Source organism: Panicum virgatum, chromosome 4K (assembly GCF_016808335.1).
Source record: "Panicum virgatum strain AP13 chromosome 4K, P.virgatum_v5, whole genome shotgun sequence".
NCBI classification, from domain to species: Eukaryota; Viridiplantae; Streptophyta; class Magnoliopsida; order Poales; family Poaceae; genus Panicum; species Panicum virgatum.
Window position 1 is genome coordinate 12,823,176 of NC_053139.1, and position 13,379 is coordinate 12,836,554.

The window sequence follows — 13,379 nt, forward strand, 5'->3', positions numbered from 1 at the left end:
TCCCGTTGATGACAGGTGCGGTCTGTCCTGCGTCCTGGTCTCGCATCGCACGCAGCAGGAGCACTCCGACGAACCGAAACACACGACAAGGGGAAAATGGGCCGTGGCGGCCTCCGTCCCGTCGCCGCCCACCACCACCAGTAGAAACTTCTGGGCTCATTCATCCATTCCCCACTCCACCACAACCAGCAGAGGGAAAGGCGGCCGACGGGGATCGATTGATCCAGGAGGGGCCCTCTTCCTCGGCGCCTGAGCCGACCTGACCCGACCACGGAAGAGAAGCCCAAACGCCCACGCAGCGCCCTCGGCAGGATGAGGGACGGGTCGGATCTCGACGACGGGCCGGCGGGGCTGATCGCCGAGCGCGTCCTCGCCGGCGGCGACGTGGCCGACTACGTCCACTTCCGCGCCGCGTGCCGCCCGTGGAGACGGTGCTGCGCGGACCCGCGCGCGCGCGCCGTCCTCGAGGACAGCCGCCTCCACCCCCGGATGTGGGTCATGCTCCTCGGGGAGGCGGAGAAGCTCACGGCCGCCGGCGCCCCGCACTGCACCCGCCGCCGCTTCCTCAACGTCTCCACCGGCCAGTGCGTCCAGGTGGAGATCCCGGCCCGGAGCTCCGCGACCACGGCGTGCTCCGGTCCTCCACCGAGGGCCTCCTCCTCGTCGTCGCCAAGGGCGCCGGCGCCGGCGCCGTCCGCCTGCTCAACCCACTCACGCGCCAGGCCGCCGAGCTCCCGCCTATCACCGCCACCGGCCTGGACTTCACTCTAGCCCACATCGGCCAGGTCTCCCTAAACAACGCCGGCCTCGTGGACGACGGCCGCAGGGTTTTGCTCTACCACTACGAAAGAGAAGAGGGCAGCATCCTCGCCTTCGCCAAGCCCGGCGACGAGCGCTGGGTGCTGGTCAAGGACACCAATGATCGGCTCATGCCAACCGTGTCCTTCGCCGGCCGATTCTACGGCGTCACCTTGGATTCCGTCATGGTGGTTGACACGACGGCCGGAGGGGAGGGTGCCAAACTGGCGGTGGTCGCCAGGCTGGCCACGCCGATCCACCATATGATGAATGACACGGTGCACCTGGTGGAGATCGCCGGGAAACTCATGCTGGTGCACCGCAAGATGCGCCGCGTCCGCGACGCCAGCGGCGAATACGACTTCAAGAAGACGTGCAAGCTGTACCGCGTGAACCTGGCCACGGGGAAGGCCACCCCCGCCGCCGCCCGCGGCCGCGCCATCTTGGTCGGCCGACGCCGCGCGCTCGCCGTGCCCCCTCAGGTGTTCCCGTCTCTCAGCACGAACACGGCCTACGCAGCCCGAGTGTTCGACGTGCCAGGCTCTGGCCGGCAGATCTGTATCTACCATCTCAGAGGTGGAAGCACTGTAACCTTCTCCAATTGCTACGAGAGTGGTCGGCTGGCACATCCATGGAGCATTGCTGATTGTCTTACTGCATATGTAAGCGGCTAGACTGCTGCGTGGTGGCTGATTGTCTTGCTGCATGCCTGCATATGCACGCTGCAACTTTGCAGCATGGCTGAACCATAAAGGATTTTAGATTCAGGCAACGTAAAACAGAAATTTGCAAAAGGATGAGCAACGAAATAATCCACAAGAACACAAGCAGCACGTACAGATATTTGCCTCTTGATCTTCTGCGTAAGATGCTTTAAATCTTCCCTGTATTTTACATCTTTCCTCTCAAACTCTTTAAACTGATCCTGGCAGGCCTTCAAAGGAGAAAACAAAATAGAGGCACCTTCTGGTAGGAAATAACATGTTCTTCAAACCTTCAAATACGTTTTGCCTTTTGACATGTTTATTGTAAATAGACTCCATTTTCTTTAAGTTTGAGAGTTCTGTTGAATCTTCTTCCTGATTATAACCAATATGCATATTCAGAGGCAAACTATCAACAAGTTCAGATTTCACCAGGGATAATAAAATCAGATTTAACCAATGATAAACAAGTTTAGATTTAACCAAGGATAAACACTCAATTCCGCAATCCATCAGAGATGCAGTAAACTCATAGGAACGGCCAACAGGCTACATGCATAGATGCCAGTAACTAGGCACGTGATGATTTGACTCGAAATAATCCACAAGAACGTAAGTTCAGATCATCACCACCCATCCAAAAAACTCAGCAGGAGGATTAGGGAGAAGTTGCAAGCTGCAACTTTGCAGCCAGTATGAACCATCAACACGTTCAGATTTTAGCCACCGCCAAACATAAATTCGCAAAGGATGAGCAATGCAATAATCCACAAAATCAACACAAGAACAGGAAGCACAGATAGATATGCCGATCAGTAACTGCAGATACCATTTCCATTAGAAATTTATGACAAGGTCATCAGTGACCAGCACCATCCAAGAAACTAAACTCTGCAGGACGAACAGAAAGGTAAACAGGGCCGCCTCATCAGACATCAGGCACGAGACAACAACACCACCAAAAAGAAAAGCCTCCCTTTCGTTCGCAACATCTCTCCATCAGCAACGACCACTCTACTAAACTACTACTAGAGCACTGCGCAACTAACGATATGGACTGCAACTACGAGACCTGGACGGACCGATTCGATCCCCACACCCCTACTCGACCTTGATCTGGAACACGTCCTTGCGCTCCTCGGCCTTGATCTTGGGAACGGTCACCTTGAGCACGCCGTTGCTCATCTCCGCCTTGATCTGGTCCATCTTGAAGGCCTCCGCGGGGAGCTGGAGGCTGCGGGTGTAGCGCGCGGGGCCCTTGCGGTCCTCGGGGTCCTTGTCGCCCTCGCCCTTGATCACCAGGACGTTCTTCGCCGCGGACACCTTGACGTGCTCCTTCCCCAGCCCCGGCATCGCCACCTTCAGCTGGATCGCGTCGCCGTCCTCCTTGGACACCCACCACCCGTGCCCAGAGAGGCCGGTCCCGTATGCCGCGCCGCCGTCCTCCGCCTGCGCCAGCAGCTGGAGCAGCTTGCTCGGGTCGCTGAACAGGTCCAGCGCGGCTGCAGAAAACCCCCCAAATCATCAGTACTCGGTCTCGCTTCGCCAGGTTAGAGAGGGGAAAACAAGGGGAAGTGAAGGGAAGGGCCAACACGAGGCGGTCGCGGTACCTGTGGGGACGAACTTGGGGACGGAGAGGTCGAGCGCAAGGCGGCCGTCGACGGTGTCCTTGCCGCTGGGCTTCTCGGAGGTGTCGTCGTCGCCGCCTCCGCCCTTGGTGTTGAGGAGGCGGACGGCGGAGGCCACGGGCTTCTCGAACGCGGACGGCGCGGCGGGGAGCTCCTTGAGGAGGCTGGCCATCGGGGCCCCCTTGACGACGACGGCGGAAGCCATGGATGGATCTCCCTCTCTCTCTCGCTGATTGGGGTTTTTGATTTTGGATTCTAGCGGAGCGCTGCGAGGAGTGCTTCTGCCTTGACAGCGACGGAAGTGGGTGTGGGGTTTAAAAGCTGGACATTTCTTGGGGGAGGGGATGACCGGGGGGTATCGAGCGCTGGGTCACTGCGCTGCGATTCGTGCGACTCGCGAGGGATAAACGGCCTCAGCCCAGATGGCTTGGCCGCTACTCCGGTGGACACCTCACAGGCTCACAAGACACACCGCCCAGTTTCTTGGCGGAGGGGATGATGGCGAGGACACGCCACACGCGCACGCCGCTGTGGGGACGGTGGTGGGTCGCTGAAACGTGGGGCCAGACACTGCATTCTCGGTGGGCCTCCAATGAGCGTCACACGCGAGACTAATCTCGTGCTCCCATTTGCTGTGGACACTTAACTCGGCGAGTTGCGACGCATCTCTGGCAAACTAGACAAAGGTGTGCCTCCTCCTCCATGACACGTTGAACCCAATGCAAACAAGTGTCTGAAGCCACAGAGTATTAAAGTTTTAAAAAAAAAGAGTATTAGAGTTGTGATAGAGAACCAAACACCCACCTACGATCTACGAAATTGCTGTATAGCAAGTTCTGGGTCCCATCCAAACACACAAAAACATATAAGATACTGTTATATAATTAGATGAACGCTATTTCAAGAAAATGGCTTTCCATTTTTTTTTATGAACCGGGAGGGGGGAGCCCCTACTGGATATACATATAAATATAAATAAAAATAGTACAAAATTTATTAAAAAATCACAAGACATGAAAACCTCCATGGTCAACCAGCTCGTGGCAGCCAAAGCAGTTACAGAATATCACGATCAGATTTAGGGGAAATAAAGTATGGGGCAGACAAACAAGAGAATTTACTTAACCCGTGTAATCTCTTGAGTAAGCCGCCAGCATAACCCAAATATCTACCACCCTGCCCAGACTAACTTCAGCTATCAAGTACACTAACCTAAATACTAGTAGTACTAATAAAGAAGTAAAGAATGAAATGAAAAAAAAATGGTTTTCGAGTTAGCGCAAATGTGCGGGATTCAGTTGAGAGGTTGCACTCTCGAAATGAGCTCCTGTTGCCACTAGGCAGGCAGCTCATGCACTGATAACGCCTGACATCCATGGCACAACGACAGGGGCAGTCGGATGAGAATCTCTGTACGGCTCAGAGTACCGGTCTTTGAAGTTTAATTTAGGGTGGTCAGCCTGAAAAACAAACCAATACAGCCGAAATTACTAGTCAGGTAGGACAAGGTTCATTCTCATAAAGGTTCATTCTCATAATGTACATATGAACAGAATACCAGTATTTTAATGACTGAATAAGATCAAACATAAAAAAAATGAAGCTTCATTTGGAAGGAAGACTGGAAGAGTTCAACAAGAACAGCATCTCACTGTGAGTAATGAAACAGAATTTATCCAGTAATAAAGGACCTTAATCAAAATTCTTCACATGATAAAAAAACAGAAATCACAAATATTATAATTTCAGACCATCATGCACAAACATTTCATCACCCACCAACCATGTATAAAATGGGAAGAGAATCAACTTCTTTGTTGTATGTATAATGTAACTAGAGGTGGTAAATGGCCGTCAAATTTGGCTTAGATAATCTAAGGGCCAGGCTCTAATTCTATATAATTTTGAGCTAAAAAAAATTAAAGGGCCAAGTTGGGCTGTGAAGTGACCACTAGGGCCATGGCCCATTACCACCCCTAACTGTAAGTATCCTATTACGAGCAACCTGAAAAAACAAAAAGGTAGGGGAGGACAGATCACCTGGAACAGGCAACACAAACATTTTGTAGCACCGACAATTTGTATCATACCAGGCATACTAACTATATGATTAAAGAGTCTGTTTTATCAAGTAAAAGAAGAAAAAAAACTGAACACCAGGCCACCATAATCGTGCAGGTTGTACAGCGCCTACTCTTTCCACTGCCCAAAACTGTGATTATGCATTAAGATGTATACATGATTTTAGATATGCCCAGTAAACAGGGGAATTTTTTTATTTTTAACCTTTTTTTAATAATATTTTAAGTTTAACCCGTATTGGTTTTTATTTGCAGGGCGTAGCCCGTTTGGTCGCGCCAGCCCGCATGGCGCGACAGATAGCCTCTGTCGCGCCAGTGCATGTGGCGCAACAGGGTGGCCACGCTGGCGGCCCGAGCCAGCGCTGCGCCGCGTCGGCGATGACGTGGCCCTCCCTGTCGCGCCACATGCACTGGCGCGACAACCTTGTCGCGCCATGCGGGCTGGCGCGACAAGGCCAATGTCCTGGGCCGCCGGCCACTTCTCCCCCACCCTCCCTTTCCTTCCCTCGCTCCACCCCGACCACAGTGCGTGCAGGGTCGCCGCCGGCCGCCGCCGCCCCCCAGATCCCCCCCCCCCAAATCGGATTTTTTGAGGGGAAAAAGTACAGGGAATCGTTCCCCGCCCTTCCCCGAAGGTGTTGCCCCTAATCACCAAGAATCCCTAATATCTACAAATGTGCACGGTTAAAGGAGGAAAAAATGGGAGCAATACCTTCGGGGAAGGGTGGGGAACGTTTCCCCCAACTTTTCTCCCCCCAAAAGGCCAGATTTGGGGCGACCGCTGGACGAGCTCTGGTCGGGGAGGAGTGAGGGAAAGAAAGGGAGGGTGGGGGAGAGGAGGCCGGCGCGGGCCCAGGACATTGGCCTTGTCGCGCCAGCCCGCATGGCGCGACAGGCTTGTCGCGCCAGTGCATGTGGCGCGACAGGGAGGGCCACGTCATCGCCATCGCGGCGCTGCGCTGGCTCGGGCCGCCAGCGTGGCCACACTGTCGCGCCACATGCACTGGCGCGACAAAGGCTATCTGTCGCGCCATGCGGGATGGCGCGACCAAACGGGCTACGCTCTGCAAATAAAAACCAATACGGGTTAAACTTAAAATATTATTACAAAAATGGTTAAAAAAAACTAAACAGGGGTGGAGGCAGGACAGGTGATGCAGACAGACCATTACCAACAAACACCAGACAGTACAGCTTCATGTGGCCTACCATTGTTAATAAAACAGAAACCAATACCTTTAGATCATATATGCAAAGGACATAACACAACTTGGAATTGACAATCCAGGAAACAGGACAATTTGGTTAATGCTGAAATAACATTAACAATTGTGTGCAGGGACTAGCCTTAGGCCCATTGCTTTAATAGTTAAATACATAAATGTACATAAAGGTGACAAGAGGAAATACCTGTTTCAACCAGCATTCTTGATGTTTGTGTTCATATTTGTCTGGCGAGTAGCATCCATACTCAGATGGACAGTAAACCCAAATATTGCACTTCAAAGCTCCTGGCTTGGCCCTCTTAGCCTGATCTATACAAGCTTGACAGCAATCTCCAGCACTTTCTTTGTGGTGTGTTAAGCCCCATCTAACAGCGGTTCCACCATAATCAGTATGCAGTTCAGCATTGCATTCAGGGGGCAAAGGTGGACCAGGTACTATCTCTTCTTCTGCAACATTAACAACAATCAAGAACCATTATTCAAATGTCTATTTGGAGCAATTGAAAAGTTATTGCACAATGTGTTAACCATTTGTGATCCATAAGGCATAATCAACAACGCTAGCAACATAAACATTGTAAAGGAAATAACCTTCTTGTACATTCTCCGGCTTGTCATCATGTTCAATGTGATAGACAGTGGGAGGTATCCAAAGACCAATATTCTCCAATAGCATTCGCCAATTAAAATCCAAGACTCGCTTTAACATCCCTAAATTTCACATCATAGGGCATTACAGATGTTAAAAAAAACTAAAATGAGTATAAATATGTTATCGTACTATCATAGTAACTTCAAGCAAGCTCACATACTTGATTCTTCACTGGAGAGGCCAAAATTTGATAAATTCTGAGTAGATGAACTTCTGATATACTTAAGCTTCTCAACACGCCATGATTCCACAGCTTCTGGTATATATTAGAAAAATGGAAAGAAAAGGTTCAGTTTTGGTTTAGTAAATTTATAAAATAAATCATTAACACTACATATATTTGATCTTGCAATTAACAAGTACACGGCACATAGTTCTACAGATTAAATGCAGAACAAATAAACAATTTTAGATCTAATGTTCTAATCTATAAAGCTTTATCTCTTTTTTTAGTAAAAAAAGGACTCTCCTATAACCCTAAAAAGGAACTAAGTGTGAAAATCATATGACAGCAGTAATAGCTAACTTTCCTAAACCACCAGTATCTCATGGCACTACCATATCATTATTTTCTCAACACGAGATGAGTTCATATCTTACAATAAGCCCCCTTTAGAAAAAGAAAGGAGATTGCACTTTGGCTTGTCCTGTTGACTACTTGAATGCATGCCAATCAATTAGGTTTGAGGTATCAAAGAAAACCTATAGAAAAAATCCAGTGAGGACAAGAAGACACATAAAACAAGGAACACATCAATGGCAAGTCCATGAAATGATGAAAAACTAATCAGGCGATGTAAGCTGAAAGAACCCAGAAGATAGCTTTTGGCCCAACTTTTCCAAAGGGTACCACAGAAATGATATGGCCCACTATTTCCAAAAGTATGGATGCAATCCACACTGTTTCTGTGTTAAATTACAGAAACAAGTAGAAGGGAAATCAAGAAACATGAAAATAGTAGAAGTAAAGAAAGGACCTATATTATGTTCTTTATCTAATATATAATAAAGATAATGATAAGGTCTAAGATCCATCTTAATGCACACTCCCTCCATCCCCCCCCCCCCCCAAAAAAAAAGTCACCCTATGATTCAAAATTTGTCTTAGAAAACAAGTCGTTTTACCCTATTTGGTAGGTGCATGTGTATGCATCAACTAATTAGTGCCAAATATGGCTAATAAATAGGGGTAAATAAGGTCATTTTACCTCCCTATTAATCTGTCATAAATTTTCTAGAATGACTTTTTTTTGGACGGAGAGTATTTCAGAACCAAGAGCTAATAGATGTGAGCCTAAACAAAGCACCAGATTAGTTAATGGCACAACTGGCCAGACGCACGTAGGTACGGCCAACCTAAGCCACATGACCCCAAACCATAGAGCAGCACGACATTCCAACGGCAGTACTAAAAGGGCGATGCAGCCAGCCAGATGCACCGAGCGAATTCCAATTTGGTACCAAGTCAACTAAACAAGAGTACAAGACCGAAATACTAGTAGTACCAAATCAAAAAAAAAAACAGACCTCGTTGTTCAGTGGTATTGCGATTCTCCCCCAAATCGCGCAGCCTCTGCAAAATCTCACGCGAAACTTTCTGCTTCAGCTCCAGCGGCAGCTCCTTCCGCCTCTTCTCCTCCCTCGCAAATGCCTTGCGCAGCTTCTTCACCTTCGCACACACCCAACGGGAAAAACCCAAACCAAAAGGCTTCAGATCATCACCGCTACAACAGAACACCTGGACAAACTGAACCCCAGGCATAAAAGCTCTGCTGCAGAGCAGGCTGTACCGCTTCAATGAGCTCGGCGGGCTCGGCGGCGCGGCGAATCCGGATCGACTCCTCCACCCACCTCACCTGCTGCTCCTTGGAATACTTTGCCTCCCCGCCTGAAACCATAGGCACGAACCCAAACGCCTGATTAATTTGATCAAAACAGCCAGAAGAGCCAGCAGTGAGCTGAGGAGACCGTGGCGTACGCTTGGGTGCGGAGGCGAAGGTGCCGGGCGCGTAGAGCGCGCGGGCCACGAGCAGCGCGGCGGCGAGGTTGCCCAGGCAGACGGCGACGGCGACGCGCCGGCAGGTGCACCACCTCGCCGCGGCGGCCGCGCGGCCACGGAGCGCCGGCGCCAGGCCCCTCACCATGGCTCCGCAGCCATGCCGGAGCGGCGCCGCGGAGGCCGGGTCGCTAGGGTTCCGCGCGCCGGAATCCGCCGCCTCAAGCGACGAGCTGCTGCTATCACACTGCGGCAGGGGGGAGCCACGGAAGCGGCGCGCGGTCACGGGAGGACTGTGTGTGCTCGATGACTGCGTGCGCGTGTCGCCGCAGGCGCCGGCGCGTTTTGGGGCTCGGGAGGCGGCTTGGACGGTGACTTGACCGGGAGGGGAGGGGAACCGGTGACCCGACTCGCTCGACCTGCTCGCCGACGGGTGGGCCCGATAGGAAACTGAGCTGCGGACCCCATGGATCTTCGTGGCTACTACCGGGAGCGGAGTGGAGGCGCTGGCCCACACGATGGGTTACGGACTTACGGTTCGTAGGATGGGTGGTTAAGGGAGAGGGCGCGTGGTTAGAACTGCAAGTTGGGTGGGATTAGTCATTGTGATTGTTTAGCGTAGGATCTGCGGTTGACTGGCACGTAGAAGAGAGAATCTGGCATGCTGGAACGTGGAATGTCTTACGGTAGATGTTACTGTGTCAGAAGTCATGTTTTTTTATTATTATTATGAGCATGCTGGAGTGCTAGTTCCTGCTGCAAAAGCGACAGGTAAGCGTTGCACAATTGCAGGTCAAGGGCATCTCTACCATACTACCTGTCTCTCTCCTCAATATTAAAAACATGCTTTTTAGGTATTGGGAGATGCTCCATCAGATTATTAATCTCATCACCAATACCATTTTTTTTGTTAATAGTCCAAACAAACCTTCCTCTCCTTCAAATGTAGGGGGTTTCTCCCTCCACTTTATCCTTTGAGTAATCTGCTACAGCAGTTGCTACTAAAAATGTAAAATGTATTATTGGTAATGGAGAGAGAAAATATATAGAATATGGAAGATAAGTAGTCTGCTGAAGATGCTCTAAGTGGGTTCCTCAACGAGGGAGAGGTGTGAGCTAAGCAAGGCTTTTTTATTAAAAAAAGCAAGATTTGAATTATACTCCAGCGAAGTATAGTTAAATCATTGTGCAGGAATAAAGTATGCCAGCAAAGTCTAGCAGCGACAACGCTCAAATTAGCTGGGACCGGAAAAACCTCATCCGCGGGCGGACTGCGTCCTGATTTCGGTAGATTGTAAGTAGGGATGGCAACGGGTATAAACCCGTCGGGTATCACTAACCCAAACCCGTACCCGCCAGAATAAAATCGTACCCATTAAAAAACCCATACCCGTCGCGGGTATGATTTCATGCCTGTACCCGTACCATGCGGGTTTTTTTTACCCGCGGGTTTCCCATACCCGATAGAAGAAGCAACAAAATTTAATAGAAAACATAAACAAATACACAATGCATTATAGCCAAATGAGTCTATGAATAGGTAATCATCGATGGGAATGGAAGTACATGAGGCTAAGTCTCTCTTAGCATGTGATTAGACCTTATTTTGATACAAGACCTTGTGACATTAGTATTTTAGGTTATATGTTGTCGGGTTTATTGTACCCACGGGTTTGCGGGTTTGGGTACTTGAAGAACAAACCCGCACCCGCAAACCCGACGGATACGAAGTTTATCCCATTAAGAAATCCGCGGGTATAGAATTTAGTCTATGCCCGCACCCTAATAGAGCAAAAACCCATCGGGTTTCGGGTTTCGAGTACCCGTTGCCATCAATTGTAAGACATCAAAACGGGGGGTCCTATCTATCTTCCGTGCGATAGAAAGTCTATGAATCACAGCCCACGGATGGAAGCCCAGCACAGCCCAATTAGGCAGCAGTAGCAGGCCGCAGAAGCACATACTGCGCGTAGCAGACGAGATTGCAGAGCAGACGAGATTCATGGTGCTTTGATTTTCTTTATCATATTCCGATGTGTTTTTCTACTCCAGTTGCTGCTAGATTCAACATTTTTACCAAACTCATTCAACACTGAAAAAAAAACTAATTCAACACTTTGGAAAACTAATTCAACATTTTTTAAACAAATGTTTAAATCGCATAATATATATATGTTGAAGTGGTATATTAAAAATGTTTAACTATTATATTCAAATGTTGGAATAATAATACAAAAAATACAAATAACATATTGGACCTCATTTTGTAACATTAATTCTAACGAATACTATGTTTCAATCTAATTTTAAATTGACTGTGCAGTTTAAGAGAAAAGATCAATTAAAGTTTGGAATATGTTTAGATTCGTATTCTACCTCCCACCACTCACTTTGCCCCACGTGAGCTCTGCGCTGTATGCTTGCATGCGATGGGAGAGAATGTACACACCCACATGTCGATCTTTTACTTGTGCTGGAAACCTTCACTTTGAATCGGACGATGCATAAACGTTGCACGAATCTTATACATTGAAAGATAGGTAGAATTTTTTCTTCCGGAAGATGGATAGGATTCCAGATCAAAACACTTCAGTCATGGAGAAGTTAACATCCAGCTCCAAACCTCTTTCATTGCTCTTTTGGCCCATGTATGTATTCATTCGATTGACCCACCTGCCCAGTTTGGGCCCAATTCCCCGCGTCACAGCAGGCAGGTTTGAGCCCACATACCACAGCCCCGTTTGCCCTTGCCGGAACATAACCAACGCCGTTCAGGTGCCAAACAGATTATATGTAGTGTTGCAGAACGACAGATTAACCAACGCCCAGGCTGTGTTTCTGGGGAGCTGTGGCAGGTTGGTGCCGGATGTTTCTCAACAGAGAAATTGAGGACGGCGAGGGCTGCGTTTCTACTCCAGAATGTGTAAATTTGATGCTCTTGACACTTCTGGCTATCTGTTTCTTCTTTCTTGACGGTAGTGGGAAACCCAGAATGCACAACTACTCCACAAGTGCCTAACTGCAAGGTAGTTGAGTGCATACTGTTTATACTCAAAACAACGTCAAGCCTTCATCAGTTAATTTCAATGTATAGTACCAGCAAGTAGCTCCTGCCTCCTGCTGTGCAGATTGCACATCCACCTTCAGAGTTGTGTCTCCCTCTTCTGAACATAATGTGCAAATTCATCCTGGGACCTGGGTTGCCACCAGCTCGAGGCCCAGGTTTGAGGGATCAGCTCAGTGGAAAAAGAAGAGGGAGAACATAACACACACTCTTCAAACAAAACATAATTCTTTTTGATGAAACAAACAAAACATAACTCAATCCTGGCAAATTACTCGAACCAAATTTAGAAGGCGTAAATGGCCCGGGTAGTTCAGCCAGTTAACATACAATCGACATGCCCTTGACAGAACTGATCTAGCATCAACACAGAACTGATCCAGTGCACGAAGCACACCGTGCAGCTCAAACACAACGGCAGCTTAACAGAAGCAGGAATGCAGGGCACAAGTAAAAGATCTTTGGGAAATCTGAAAACACGAACGAGTTTAAAAGCATCAACAACGTGTCTCGAGGCAACAACGATTTCAGCCAGCTCGCTGCGAATCCGGTGCGGCATTTCCACGAACACGCCGCGTGCGCTGCCGCGGATTGCGAGTCCGCCGGCGTCCAGGACACACGCGACGCCCTCACGGCTGAACAGACGAAGACATCATCACGGAACAAGAAGGCGGGGGGCGAAGGATTCTAGAGGCGCGACGAGGGGCCTACTGGTCCTCCGGCGCGGCGGCTGCCGGGGCGGGGTGGGCGGCGAAGATGCGGCGGAGGTGGGACGCGAGGGCCCCGGACGCGTCGGCGTCGGCCTCGCGGCGGAGCGCGTCCTGGAGGCCGCGCATGCGGAGGGAGAGGTCGTCGCGCTCGCGGCGGAGGTCGGCGGCGTCGTCGGCGAGGTCCCGGAGGCGGTGCTTCTGGCCCAGGGACCGCAGGCTCATCATGAGGACGCCCGCCATCAGGAACAGCTGCACGAACCCGTCCTTCCGCTTCCTCGCGTTCGCCAGCAGCCCCAGCGGGCGCCGGCCCCCGAAGCCGTCGCCGCTGACGTCCGCCATCTTCGCGCTGCGGGGATGGACTCCGATGGGCTTCGCAGAGTCGTCGCGCACTCGCGGGGGGGGGGGGGGTGGGGGGGGTGGGGGGGGGGGGACGAGAGATGAGGAGGGGTTCGGGACGGGATTCTTTTAGTTTTGGGGGGCTGTATAATGGCCACCGGGCTTACTGGGCTGGGCCGGAAGG

The 13,379-nt window shown here is 50.2% G+C and overlaps 3 protein-coding genes across 3 annotated transcripts; all 3 read right to left on the reverse strand.

The window, feature by feature from the left end:
* Positions 1–2,308: 2,308 nt before the first annotated feature.
* On the reverse strand, positions 2,309–3,433 carry LOC120703187 (26.2 kDa heat shock protein, mitochondrial-like). Its single transcript, XM_039987197.1, has 2 exons — positions 3,113–3,433; positions 2,309–3,004 (listed from the first exon to the last, which is right to left on the reverse strand). Exons 1-2 carry the CDS (start codon positions 3,333–3,335, stop codon positions 2,604–2,606), a joined length of 624 nt encoding a protein of 207 aa, XP_039843131.1. The 5' UTR covers positions 3,336–3,433; the 3' UTR covers positions 2,309–2,603.
* A 663-nt stretch (positions 3,434–4,096) lies between these two features.
* On the reverse strand, positions 4,097–9,424 carry LOC120703185. The gene is made up of 7 exons (XM_039987196.1): positions 9,068–9,424; positions 8,880–8,977; positions 8,617–8,758; positions 7,250–7,345; positions 7,029–7,148; positions 6,622–6,884; positions 4,097–4,590 (listed from the first exon to the last, which is right to left on the reverse strand). The coding sequence occupies exons 1-7, from the start codon at positions 9,231–9,233 to the stop codon at positions 4,480–4,482; spliced, it is 996 nt and encodes a 331-aa protein (XP_039843130.1). The 5' UTR covers positions 9,234–9,424; the 3' UTR covers positions 4,097–4,479.
* A 2,936-nt stretch (positions 9,425–12,360) lies between these two features.
* Positions 12,361–13,275, reverse strand: LOC120703188. Its single transcript, XM_039987198.1, has one exon. The coding sequence runs from the start codon at positions 13,196–13,198 to the stop codon at positions 12,857–12,859; it is 342 nt and encodes a 113-aa protein (XP_039843132.1). The 5' UTR covers positions 13,199–13,275; the 3' UTR covers positions 12,361–12,856.
* Positions 13,276–13,379: the final 104 nt, after the last annotated feature.

Coding starts and splice junctions, on each gene's coding strand:
- LOC120703188 (XM_039987198.1), bottom strand. CDS start 13,198: ATGGCGGACGTCAGCGGCGACGGCTTCGGGGGCCGGCGCCCGCTGGGG.
- LOC120703185 (XM_039987196.1), bottom strand. CDS start 9,233: ATGGTGAGGGGCCTGGCGCCGGCGCTCCGTGGCCGCGCGGCCGCCGCG. Junction 7,346..8,616: donor CAATACCACTGAACAACGAG/GTCTGTTTTTTT, acceptor AATATATACCAG/AAGCTGTGGAATCATGGCGT. Junction 4,591..6,621: donor AAGAATGCTGGTTGAAACAG/GTATTTCCTCTT, acceptor TTTGTTTTTCAG/GCTGACCACCCTAAATTAAA.
- LOC120703187 (XM_039987197.1), bottom strand. CDS start 3,335: ATGGCTTCCGCCGTCGTCGTCAAGGGGGCCCCGATGGCCAGCCTCCTC. Junction 3,005..3,112: donor CCCCAAGTTCGTCCCCACAG/GTACCGCGACCG, acceptor GGTTTTCTGCAG/CCGCGCTGGACCTGTTCAGC.